The sequence below is a fragment of the Lontra canadensis genome, unplaced genomic scaffold (genome assembly GCF_010015895.1).
Source record: "Lontra canadensis isolate GAN:19392208 unplaced genomic scaffold, GSC_riverotter_1.0 scaffold13, whole genome shotgun sequence".
In the NCBI taxonomy this organism is placed as follows: Eukaryota; Metazoa; Chordata; class Mammalia; order Carnivora; family Mustelidae; genus Lontra; species Lontra canadensis.
Window position 1 is genome coordinate 3,885,680 of NW_022631007.1, and position 13,791 is coordinate 3,899,470.

Below are 13,791 nucleotides of genomic sequence, written 5' to 3' on the forward strand. Positions count from 1 at the left end.
CTACTCCACATTAACCCCACCTAGGGATTCATTCAGTGAGTCCTGCTGCTTTTCTATCCACCCATCCATCCATCCTTTTAACCTTCTGGATTGGCCACTGCGAGGGCTGAGATTTAGTCGACCAGAATGCATCCTTCCCTAGGAATTCACCAGACGGTGTTCATAACCAACACACGGCAGCACACCCACGTGCCAAAACCAGCCGCCACCGAAGTCGGACCAATGTGCAAACCTGCTACTACCCGAGGAAGGTAAAGCCGTCTTATACGTGAGATGAAAATGGAGTCGTCAAAGTTACCCCCAAAATCCTCTAACTCTCAGCATCTGGGCACTTGGAATAAGCTAAAAATGAACTTCTTTGTACTGGGGCCTTGACCTTTTCCACGGAATGGCAGAAGCCAGGTTCTAGCTTGGAAGCAGGAAAGAGAGGAGTACAAGGTGGCAAAGACTTTTTGCCCACTACAAACAGCTGGAATGCAGCAACTCCGAAGAACGCACGCATTCACCCCGCCAGGCTCAATACTAGGTCTTGGGGCTAGAAAAGGAGGGGTGAAGAAATCTTATAAATTACAATGGTTTGTGGCCCTCCAAAGCCGAACCCAACTCAACCATCTTACTCCTCAGTATTCAGTTCCTCTCACTGGGCTGTCCTGGGCATCAAAGGAGCAGCACTGACATGGGAGAGAAAGCAAGTGTCCACAAGACCAGTCAGTACGACACAACCACCGCGATAGACGGCTGTGATTCTGTGGCTGAAGACTTGCCACAGCTCATGAAGCCATGTGCAGGGGTGGCCCGCACACGCGCAGAGGCTGCTGTCAGCTGCCTTAAGGACGATGTTCATGTCTGACTCCAAGAGCTTCTGTGCATGGCTCAGGCTTTGAGAAAAAGAAAGTTTCTAATTCAAAAAGTTATTCAACACATCATTAATTATATCGTGTGCCAAAAAGAAGAAACAATGACAATATCCACTACTAGCTAGCTATTTCTTCTCAAGGAAAAGTTAAATTCACTAATGATTAAGAAATTAATTTCAGTTGTTTTACTTCTGCTGAAAAAAAGTTTTAAATGACAAAATGTGATTAACTGGCATATGTATAATTTGACACACTATTATTTGTATAAGGAAATATACCTGAAAAGTTATTCAATAGACAGAAACTTTCATTTAGAACTTTAGTTATTTTTAACCTTCAATTTTAAGAAGGTTCATACTTATTCCTTATATGTATGAAGCACAGCTCTACATGAAGTATGTAATATGCAGGGGCAAATAGAAAAAGGTCTAAGAAGGTTCCCTAGAGGAGAGACATTAAGAGCAAGCTGAAAAACAGGACAACATCTATCAGATGGGCCATGGAGCAGAGTTATCCAAGTGGAGGGTCCAACATACCAGTCTGCTGAGTTCTGGAACATCAAGTAAGTCCCCTCCGCCCCCCACCACACAAAGTGAAAAGAGCACCAGTGCAGACAACTTCATCTGGCACATGTAAGAGAAGGAGGCAAAAACAAACACTCCAAACCACGGGGCTAAGTGAACTGCACGCTAATGGCTCGAGCGTCAGCACTGTGGCCCCCGGTACAGGGCTGCTCCCTGCGTGGGGATCACGGCTGCAGTGACACTGGCTCCAGCTCTTTAATCCCTTCCAAGAAGGTAACAAAAGATATATTTGAAGGCTTGCCTCGAACACGAAAAAGAGAAGCAGAGGAAAGAAGAACTGTTTTTACACAGAGTAATAAGGTCAGGAAGCTTAAACACATCTAAACCTTTTTTCTGTTAAGCCTGATGCCTTAAGAATGATGCCTCTGTTGGCAACTAGTGTGGACACATCATATGGATCCCCCTTCTACTGGCGTCCAGAACAATTATGGAAATCAAACCATAAATGGAACACCTCCACTTCAACAGTCGTTCAACAGATCTGCTGTGTTTCCAAGCTCAAGTTACACTAAAAACCAGTGTGAAGACTAGAAAAACCTCAGTTTCACTCGTATTTTTTAGCATCTGAAATCCTTCACAGGTGTCCTAAAAAAGGAAAAGGTCATGACCTACAGGTCAAATCGATGATCATTAGGTGTTACTGTAACAGAAGGTCTCTAAAGAAGCACCAGCAGCACATATGGTGCAGGATTAAATGTGCGTATTCCTTACACGGTTATTATTCATTTCACAAGATGAATTCTGAGCAGCATGAAAACTAGAATGGTCAAAACTAAAAGTTGTAAAACCTATCTCTTAGGAATCTTATCCCAAGTTAAACTGAAGTTTTCTGGAGAACTGTAAATAAAACAAACAACTTGGTAAAAAAGTTAAAAAAGGGAAAAAACACAAACCAAAGTCAATGCAGCCAACTGCACACAAAAGCCTACCACCTCCTACAAGAAATTATTTTTGCCACTGATTTGCCCAGCAACCATGTAACTGTCCTAAACACAAAAACATTGAGATTTTTTTTCTTGCCCAAAAGTGGTTTCTGAAAAGGACAAATGCATTCTGACATACATAATTTAGTTTGCAACAAACCACAAAAGGGAAGAAGCTTGTGGGAGAGGGGGGAGGCAATATATATGCTGCAATAATCTGATCCAATGCCACTAAAACACTGAGCAAACCCTTCTGAAACCCTCAAAGGCTCTACAGTCCACTAAAACGTTAAAGGTCCCCCCTCCCCCGTTAACTGCCCTTATTCTATCACCAACTCCATGTTCTGTCTCATGCTACGTTAAGTGCATAGGTGCTCAGCAAGAAAAACTCTAAAGGTAAGCGACATGGCTTCTAAGTCCGGCCGTAGCCGCGAGCCCCACATGCTCCTGCACAGACCCCTCAGGCTGCAGAGAGCAGCTACCTTCATAATAAACAAGGTTACCTTCCGATGTCAACAGAACGCCTCGGGATCAATGCAATGATCGATCAAATGAGCTTCCGGATTTCTCTCACGATGGACAGGGCCACATTTCTCAAAGGGGAATCAAATTCTATCCACTTATCACCACCAAACAGCACAGCATAAAGGGAAGTCCATGGTGTTCATTAGAAAACACAGACGAAATCAAGTGTAACTGCAAAGAACTGACACTAGCAGGAATCTCTGGCAAACAGACTTAGCTCAATTATAAATGCAAAGCCACCAGGGACTTTTAATTATTAAAAAGTAAACCATATGCCAGAGTAACAGAAGACAACTCAGTAATCCATTTCTATTCTTTATGATACTTTCAAGACCTTTTCTTTGCAGAAAAAGCTATATACAAAATAACAGTAAATAGGTGGAAATGATGTAGCTAACCACACTCCACTACCAAATTCCTATATTGACATATTTATCTATATGATCTATATAATATATATGTGAGATTTTAGATGAATACCAGCTTTACTACTGACTTATTTTGACAAACCACTTACTTTAAGTAAAAGACCATGTTTGTCATTAATCAAAATAGACTTAGAAATACCTATTAGAAATGAGGAACTATTATTTAGAATGACACGAATTCTCTTTGGTTTGATGGCTCTTACAGAAAGCGCTTAGAAAAAAAAGATGTGGCCAAAGCTGGTGATAGGGACACTAGAAGTAAATACCCTGTTTTATTTTCTCAGAATAGCCAGTTTAGATATAATGAAATATGTACTGGTCCAGGCCACCCATATACATAAAGAAGTTGTACCATAGTTTTTCAAATTATATAAATCTAGGAGATTTCATAGATGTCAAAACTTTAAAATGTTAGAATATTCTACTATGAAACCCTAAATAAATTCAAAAGGAAAACAGAATATTGACTCTGTTCTCATACTAAATCAAAACCATAGTAACAACTTGGTCTAAAAAACTGAATATAAAGATTTACAACCATATGAAAAGGTTACAATTTATGAATGCATTTTCTAATTAAAAAAACAAAACAAAACTCCCAAACCAAAACAGAATCTACATATTAGGGAAATTAAGTGAGAAGCATTACATATTTTAGCAACAAAATAAGAAAGGATTTAAATACTGCCACAGGTTTAGAATTACAAAAATCTGAGATCAACATATACTAGCTGTTATTATAAAAGTTCCAAGTGGCATATACCATGAAATTTTCCAAATGCTAAGTGCTACAGCTCCTACCTTTCAGAAGTTCCTTGAATCAGTCTTCTCCTTGGAATAGCTATGCCCAGTACCGAAGTTCAAGTCCACACCCTCACTACTATAATTTAGTGTCTATTCTGTCACAGTATACACACTCCAATACGTTCCAACCATCCTCTCTACCCCGACTCCCTATGCCACCCAACCTCCATATTGGCGCCAGATTAATCCCTTGGACTCACAGGTCTAAGTCCTAAGTCACTTACTTGCTTTAAAAAAAAAAAAAAAAAAAAAAGCCTTCAGTATTTTTCTCCTAGTTAGCTAAAATCCCTTATTCTAGCATCCAGGATGCTAAATATAGTCCTAAGCTTACTCCTCATCATATAGTCAAACCAAACTGCACTAGATCCCATATGCTATCATATTTGTCTTTCCTCATGCGGCCTGCCTTGCTTCCTCTGTCTCCACCTACTTCTTCCTTCAAATGCCCATCTGATTGCCCAGAAGCTCATTAATACTCTCCCAGATGCCCTCAGTTGCACTACTTCCCTCTTTGAAAACCTCAAGGCACTTGTCATATGGAGCAGTGTGGTACGAGAGTTGGTATGTGGTGCTCCCCTTTGCCCCCGCACGTGCCTGGACAGCAGGGCCTGTCTTCATCTTGGTCTTCCTGAAACCTGCCTCATTAACTAGGAACTCGAATTCTTCTAAGAAATAAATGTCTAAGCAGCTTACTAAATCTAATATGAAGATGTTGGTTTGTGGTTTACAGAAACATCATTAATATAAAAGTTACACCTAAAAGTATCCTGCCCAAAAGATGTGGTTTGTACACACACACACACACACACACACACACACACACACACGGATATTACGCAGCCATCAAAAAATGAAATCTTGTCAATTGCAACAACGTGAACGGAACTAGACATACGATGCTAAGTGAAAGAAGTAAGAGAAAGACAATTATCTTATGATCTCACTGATATGTGAAATTTAAGAAACTAGGCATAGGATCATAGGGGAAGAGAAAAAAATGAAGTAAGATGAAACCACAGAGGGAGACAAACCATAAGAGATTCTTAATTTTAGGAAATAAACTGAGGGTTGCTGGAGTGGAAGGGGTAAGGGGATGAGGAAAGTGGGTGATGGACATTTGGGAGGGCTTGTGTAGTAATGAACACTGGGTATTACATAAGATTGATGAATCGCAGACCTGTACCCCTGAAATTATAATACATTATATGTTAATTTTTAAAAAATTTTTAAAGTATCTTATCCATAATCGATTATGCTGCATTTTACCATTTCAGCTCTTTGCAACCTTTAAAGAAAAAGAAAATTATACCTCATATACATGGCATAATCTATTTCAGAGAACTGACTTTTATCCAGTTAGTCTGTTTATGAAGTGAAGATGCTAAGACTTCAGAAGGTGAAGAAGATAGTCACATCAGCTTTCAGGCTGCTACTCATTTGGAGGACTGTATCTTAATACAGAACTCTAGAAGAGCAAACTCATGAAGGAGTAAGTAAAGGCACTGTGAAGGTAGGCAACTTGGTGCTGTGGGAGGGGCACTGGGCGGCAGGAGCCCTCAGTTCTCCAACTGACACACAATCCAGCTCACTCGACTTGCCCAGTCCTGGTTCCTTCACCTGTCAAACCAGGAACTGGACTTGCTGAACTCCAAGATCCCATTCTAACACTTCCGAGTTTAGAAGGATAACACGGGTTTCAGTGGGTAATTGTTAATGAGAGATGTAGAAGAAAACAGTAACTCCCTGTCATATTTAATCTCTCAAACGTCATTAAAAAAATTAAATAATCTCACACGTCTTCAACCTAAAAAGGCCCATGTGTTTCAGGATTATTGCATTTTCAGAGAAGTCTTCAAATAAAAACAAAACATTAAAACAAACCAACAACAAAAAATAATCTATGAGGACTAAGAAAAATAAATGTAAGAAAAACAAAAACAGGTCCTCCGACAAACCTCACACCACTCTATGTAGCTGCCAAATAACACTTTAAAAAAAAAAATGAATGTTGTGTCATAAGTTTAAGAGGCCAAATAATGATGAAAAATTGTCAGGTAAGCAGTAGGAACAAGCTGTTGGATATTTCTTTCAAGCTGTTTCTGGATCTCTAGTCTAACAAAACAAACTCAGATGCAAACTACAGGGATACTAAAAGCAAAAACTCCAGAATGCCTCACATCAGTAGTACACAGACTCCGTCTGGTTAGCCTAACTGAAACTCCCCAACACATTTTACTGCCCTTGGGCTTTGAGACAGGAAGAAGCTCACTCTTCCTCAGCCAGCCTTAGAACTGAATTACATGTGAAGCCTCTAGGATAACTTTCAGGTTTTTCCTTTGCCTTAAACGCTTCAGACAGGCAGCTTCTGAGTGCACATCATCAGGTCAGGTTCTCCCAGAGTCCAGTCTGGACTCCCGAGTTCCGAAGTCTCACCCTGGGGCTGGGGGCTTGACAGTGCCAATAACTATGGGCTACCACACTCAGCTAGAACAAAAGTATTTTGTGCAGACCTAGAAGACTCTACAAGCATTTTCCTAAGATGCTTCAGGGAAAAGGAATGTTTTCTGGAAAATACTAACAATTAAATGAAGTTCTATTTCCCACCTCCCCACCCCAATCAAACTGAAAAAAATACCGAAACGGGGCCTGGACTCTTCATTACATTATCACTAACTCTGGATTTGGCCGATCAGTCTTACCTTCTGATGCTTTGATCACATATCCGCCCTTCTTTTCACCAGGAGGCACATTAAGCAACTGCATGATTCTGTCCAGCAGCCCATGGATTATCTCGAATCCAGGATTCTTGTTGTAATAAACAGCACAGAGATGCCTGTAGTTTCTTGCACCTACATCTGAAAACATAAAAGAATTGGCCACAAGGCCACAGTGACCATTACTTAAGAAAGTAGTGTGAGCCTAAAAGGCATCTTTAGGAAACTTAGAGCTAGAGCAAATACTACTTATAGTAAATTGGGAGGGGAAAAAAAGAGACCACTAAGTTCAAAAAAGGTCGAAATTAAATTATATTGTTTGAAGAACACACATAGGTTGGAAAACCATGAAGTGAAGAAGGGAATAACTATCACTGAAGTTAGGATAGTGATTACTCTAGTAAGAGAAGTGATATGATGGGGAAGAGCCTCACAAGACGCTTAAGATACTGGCGATATTCTATTAGTTTGGATGGTTACCGGAGTATTTGCATTACAGTCTTCTTAAACCATATATTACAGATACTCCTCATAACTAAAACATGAAAAAAAGCAATAAAGGAAGAGAAGAACCACACCAATGTAAAAATAAACTAAAACAAAACAAAACAAAAGCCTCTACACACAGGAAAAAGACTGAAGAAAAATATACCTAAATGTCAACAGAGGTTATATTTGGGCAGACACCATTTTTTCCAAGTCTTACCTATTTTCCAATTGTTCCTTGATTAGTATACATTATTCTACTTTGAAATCAGAACTTACAAAATGTACTATTTTAAGACAGACTTGCAGCAATCCAAAAGAACCCTGCCAGGGACTGGATAAATAAACTGGTTCATCCACACAGCAGAATACTACTCAGCAATAAAAAGGAACAAAGTATTAACAGACCTGACATCTTGGATGAATTTCAAGGGCATCCTACTGAATGAAAGATGCCAGTCTCGAAAGGCTACATTTAAGTGCATTTTTTGGACATTCTGGAAAAGGCAAAACAACAGCAAATGAGAACAGACAGTGGTTGCCAGGGGTTCAGATGTGGGGGGAAAATGTGACAGGTAGGTTTTGGTCGTGACAGAGCTGATCTGTATCTTGTAGCCATGGTTACAAAGATCTGAAACTTTTCCCCTCTCTCTCTGCCTACTTGTGATCTCTCTCTCTGTGTGTCAAATTTTTAAAAAGGGGGAGGGGTGCCTGGGTGGCTCAATGGGTTGGGCCTCTGGCTTCAGCTCAGGTCATGATCTCAGGGTCCTGGGATTGAGCCCTGCATCAGGCTCTCTGTTTGGTAGGGGGCCTGCTTCCCCCTCTGTCTCTGCCTGCCTCTCTCTCTCTCTGTAAAAAAAAAAAAAAAAAAAAAAAAAAAAAAAACCTTAAAAAAAAAAAAGAGATCTGAAACTTTATTAAAACCTCTTTTCAAAAAAAAAGTGCATAGCATATAAAGGTAAACTCAAATTCAACAGTGAGCATTTAATCTTAACAGATATATACACTTGTGGCCCTTTAATTCCAAAGGAGACAACTGCTCTGACACAAACACTATATAAATACAGACTTCATTTTGGTGTTCAAATTACAAAAAGAAAAAGCAATTTAGTATTGGGGGTAACTGAAAATAACCTTTATATAACTTTGTATTAGCATGTACTGAGCAAAAGTTCTTCCACAGATTCCTGTAGCCATTCCCATTGATAAAATATAAAATGTCTTTTACCTTCCAGATATCCAAATAAAACACAGATTTTAAGACATGATACTACTAAAGTAATATAAAAGTAAGCACATAAATGGAGTGAAAAGTGAAACTAACAGCTGATTATCTACTACGTGGTAGGTACTTAGCACCTATCATTCTATCTATAATCTTAATTTTCAAGACAATCATGTAAAATGGGTTTATCATCCCTATAAAATAGGATAGGAAAAATAAGATGGAGAAACAAAGGCTCAGAAAGATTGTCTAGCGTCAAGCCAACTGGCTAGAGCTAACTGTAATTAATTATATAGTTAGTAAGTTATAAAAGCAGAATTTGACCAGTGTCATTTAGCTCTAAAACACACGTTCTTTCTACTAAACAATGGAAATCTTAGTCTCTAAAGGATTTAGAGGAGAAAGTCTCTGAAGGACTTAGATGAAAATAAATAATATAAGAACAAACTTATCGATATATACCTACTTAATGTTAGCCAAAGATACACATTCTTGAAATGGTTTTGATAGGACACATATTTCAGTATTCTCAAGTGTTTTATTTTTGAAGTCCTTAAACTAAAGTCTCCAGCCATCAACAACACTGTAACTCATAGAAAGTGTTCAGAGTGAAACTTCTGACTGAGAGAAATAACTGTTCTTGCCATATAACATTTCTTAGTGCCTACTACGATCAAGGCACACGGCTCTGGGTACTCCTGGAGGGATATAGTCAAAGCCAGCACAGGGTCTGCACAGACTACACTCTCAACAATTAATTTCTGAATAAATGAATAAAGCCTGGAAAAGGAGGTAAACACACACAGACACAACTATTAAACAAGATCAGGCCCAGCCAGTGCACCCCATTCTAAGTCAGCACAAGAACTCGCTGATGTAGGAAAGGGAGTTCTGTACCACTGTCACTCTCTATCATTTCCGTTTGCAAGAATAAAGAAATCTGGTATCTAAATGCTCTAAGTGAAGGTGTAAGAAGAAAGATTAATATTAAAACCAGGCAGGCATAAAACCTCACTAAACCAACCACATGCTTAAACTCAAATGAGGGGCTTGATTTCTCCGTAGGAACACACACATGCTCACATATACAGGCATACTCCCTGAAGGGAAAAAAATGAAATGAAACAGAACTAAATTATCCCTTTCATATTACTGACTTGCTCCTGGGTATCTTTGCCATGTGGTACCCATTTGTTGGTGTCACATGCTTCCACTTTAACACACAGACATGTATTCAAACTACTTTGTTCCATTTTTGCTGGGAAAGAAGAGCCCAACAGTAATGCCAGCATTCAGACAGCTTCAGCAACATAAACTGAAGCTTTATTTTGGTAACCTTGTACCTTGGAATACTTCTTTCCTGATCTCTAAACTATGTAAAACTTACCTTTCTGATAAGAGGAGCAACATCTGGTTTAAAGACTTAGAATTTAGAACAAGTTGAGTGATTCTGATAATTAAAATGATGAGCTTAGAGTAAAAAATACAGGACTTAAATTATACTCAAGTCAAGAAAGTCAGGATGTTTGCATAACACACACACACAAATGACCTGTGTTATCTCTGGATTCGATTCTGCAATATTTTTAAGAAAACCCACAGATTTTTAGGGCCTTGTACTAAATCCACTTTAAGAATTAAGCTATTTAGGCTGCCCTTCCTACTCCTACCACTGATTGGCCATTTTTTCCACATTTCCCAAGCGTTACCGCTCCCTCTAGACTTGCTTCTTCCCATCTCGCTAAGATACTCCCCTTGCTGTAGCCGAACTGAATTAAAGGAGGAAAAAACCACATATTCAGTTCCACCCACTCCTCCTTGGAGAAACTGCTACGTATAGTAAAATTCTCATTTCCTTATATTTTGCACTGAGGGACTATATATTACATCACTAGAAGTTCACTCACTGCATGCCACAAAGTAAGAACTATTTAAATTTCATGCCAAAACAAGGGTTTGTTGGAAATGCCTCAGTTCTTTATAACTCGGTTAACAGACCTCTTGTGTCATAACATCAAACAATTCTGCTTTTTAAATGGGCCTGCCAAGTATGTCAGCCTAAATTACCAATGTATTTCACAGACTTCAAAGTACTGCCCGGAGTGGCTGATCTAAACCACCCAAGGGGGGCAGGAGGGTGGGTGGGGTGGGCTGGCTACAACTCCGTAAGCTGAAAGAACATGCCAAATGACTTTTTTTTTTTTTTAAAGAGGAGGAAAAAAAGAATGATGTTCCTCAGTGAAGCAAAACTACTGTCCACAACTCAAATTTTTCCAAACGGGCTCCTACTTGGTGTAGGGACCCTTTCACCAAAGTACCAATGATAGGAAACAAATTAAGGGCGTTAGGTTATGTTATTATATATGGACTGCCTGGAAAAGGGCAGAGTCTTTGAGAAAATGACTCCATATCTATTCTCATATTCACCTGAAGGCCCAAATATAGATGCTAGAAGAAGCCCTATTGAAAAACCAAGAAGGGCTGATAGGGAGCATGAGATTAGTAATCCAGCCAAGACTGAGAAGATAAAATGAAGCACCCTGATTTTAATTCCATCCAATACATTTCTTTAACATTAGTACCCAAGAGACTATAGCTAACATGGCAAATTCTTCCTATCTCCTGAAGAATTTCAGTGTAATAGTAAATGATTCACAAAAGCTACAAGAATCCTGTGAAGACATACACCTTAAAAACTATCTAATGTGTGAAAGAGGAATCTTTACACACTGGTGGCAGGGCTGCAAGTTTGTTTTAAAAAAATCCTTTTTGGAAGAGAATTTAAGACAGCAATCATTTAATATGCTTACCTATGGACTGACCAATTCTATTTCTACAAATACAAATAAGTAAGGGTATAGGATATTCATTACAATAGACATGTTAGCAAAAACCTGGTAGCAATCTAAATATTCAAAACAGTCTGAATTATTATGCAATCATACAATGGAATATTATACAGCCATTAAAAAGAACGAGATGGACAGAATGTACTCATAGGGAAAAGGTAAAACAGAGGACAGGTAAAGCATAATTCCATTTGTGTAAACACTAGAAAGTATTTTTTGTAAAGATTTTACTTATTAGAGAGCAAGTGCAGAAATAGTGGGGGAGGGACAGAGGAAGAGGGAAAAGAAGACTCCCCCACTGAGCAGGGAGCCCAGCGTGGGGCTCGATCCCAGGACCCCGGGATCATGACCTCAGCTGAAGGCAGATGCTTAACGAACTGAGCCACGCAGGTGCCACAATACTAGAAAGTATTTATCTGTATCTATGGCTAAACAGAGAAATGGACAACATATGGTTGCATATGCAAAGAAAGTATCTGGCAACTTATTGTAAGAGTAGGATTAGGGAGAAGTTAGATACCTGTATTTTTTTTTTAATGTGAAAAGAACAGAATTGCTCTTAATATGTATCTATGAAAGCCCTTAAAGGTGGTACAAATTTTATGAACATAAAACTTAAGAACAATTTTCCTTAAAATTTCTGTGTAACACCAAAGTACAGATTTTTTTTTTTTTTTTAAGGTAAGGCTGAAAGCCAAGAAATTAATATGAGGGGGAAAAAATCTATGACCTTCTCAGTGCATGAAGGAAAAAGTTATAACCTTATGGGCTGGCTTTTAGTTAACATAAACCTGGAATAGATTTTTATCTACTAAAAAAATACGGTATGCAATGCATGACAGAGCATATTATACTCACGTTTGCAGATTTTAACTATGTGGAACCAAATGTACTAAAATAACTTTCCATATTAAAAATGATGTTATTTACAGTTAAGATGCCATCATATAGGAGAATGATGCTATCAAATATTGTTAGTGTCAATGTTCCTTACACCCATATTTTTTGAGTTATTAATTGGAAATTCTATATGCCAAAAATATGAAGTAGTAAAATTAAATTAATCCAGACTGATGACATAAGCTCTCTTCAGAAAACTGCATTCCACATGTGGATGCTAGATAATCTTCCATTATTTGATGGCTACAGAATTAATGGACAATTTCTCAGAGCTTAAGTATTTCTCAAGCTCATAATGAAAATGCTTATTATTAAGCTCTTTATCAAGCAAAGAATTATAAAAAAACTATAAAGACCCGGCCCTCATATTCAGTAGGTTACAATATGGAACAGATCCATGAATGGTACAGAGAGCAAATTGGAAGAACAAACCAAATCATATAACAGTAACTTATTTATGTTCTATGCAGCCATGGTAGCCCAAGGAGGAAAAAGGAACAAGAATCTTATATATTGCGATTAACATTAAAAGAGGTTCTGAATTTCCACATTCAAACAAGTCACGGTAAGAAGTAGATCATTGTGATTTAGAAAAGCTACAGCAAAGGGCACCTGGGTGACTCCAGTTGGTTAAGTGTCTGACTCTTGATTTCAGCTCAGGTCATGATCTCGGGCTTATGGGACTGAGCCCCACAATGGGTTCTGTGCTCCGTAGGGAGTCTGCTAGAGATTCTTTCCCTCTCCTTCTGCACCTACCCCTGCTCACACCTCTGGGCCCTTCCCACCTCCCATCCCTCACCCACAAATAAATAAATTTGAAAAGCTACAAGAAGTATGTGAAATTTTAGAAACTAGTAGAATAATCTGGGGGTGCGCAGAGAAAATGCAGCTTGTTACCAGGACTGTAGCAATGCTCTGGAGAAAGTAGGAATGGTCTGAGCAAGAAGGGAAGGCTTGGAGTGAGCATGCATCCTACGGCAAGCGAAGCAGCCGGAGCCCTCTCAGTGGTCAAGGGCCTGTAGCCTACTTCATCTACTATAATATCAAAACCCAAAAGTCTCTCAGTGCCTAGTTCAAACTAAAGTACATGGTGATTTGATTTTCAAGATTCTCTACAGATTCATGTCAGATTAACAACCGGACGACTGTATCGTGCTAAATCTAACCGACCCTGTACCCTTTACAAAGCCAAACTAAATCATCTTTCTTAAGCTGTGGTTCCCTTTAAACTCAGACTCAACACGGTGAAGTGTTTTCTTCTGCCATCTCAGTGAGCTTCTAGGCATGCTGACAGCCTCAGAAACCATAATGGAATAAACTGTGATGGCAGAATTCAACGTGCTTTTAATAAAAAGCCGGAATGTTGGACTTTGCAAAATATAGTTGCTTTTCTGGGCACAAAGATTAGCAGTTTACAAGTAGGTACTTTGCTCCCCTACAGTAATTTACTATTTTGTTTATAGTTTAGTTAGTCTTGCCATCGAAGTAGGAACAAC

At 38.9% G+C, this 13,791-nt stretch overlaps 1 protein-coding gene across 2 annotated transcripts in view; it reads right to left on the minus strand.

The window, feature by feature from the left end:
* Positions 1–13,791, minus strand: part of FARSB (phenylalanyl-tRNA synthetase subunit beta) — a 69,412-nt gene that overhangs the window by 16,206 nt on the left and 39,415 nt on the right. For both annotated transcript variants that reach the window (XM_032857326.1, XM_032857327.1), the window contains one exon: positions 6,821–6,976. In XM_032857326.1, the coding sequence (XP_032713217.1) occupies positions 6,821–6,976 (156 nt within the window). The remainder of the gene's footprint in view (positions 1–6,820; positions 6,977–13,791) is intronic.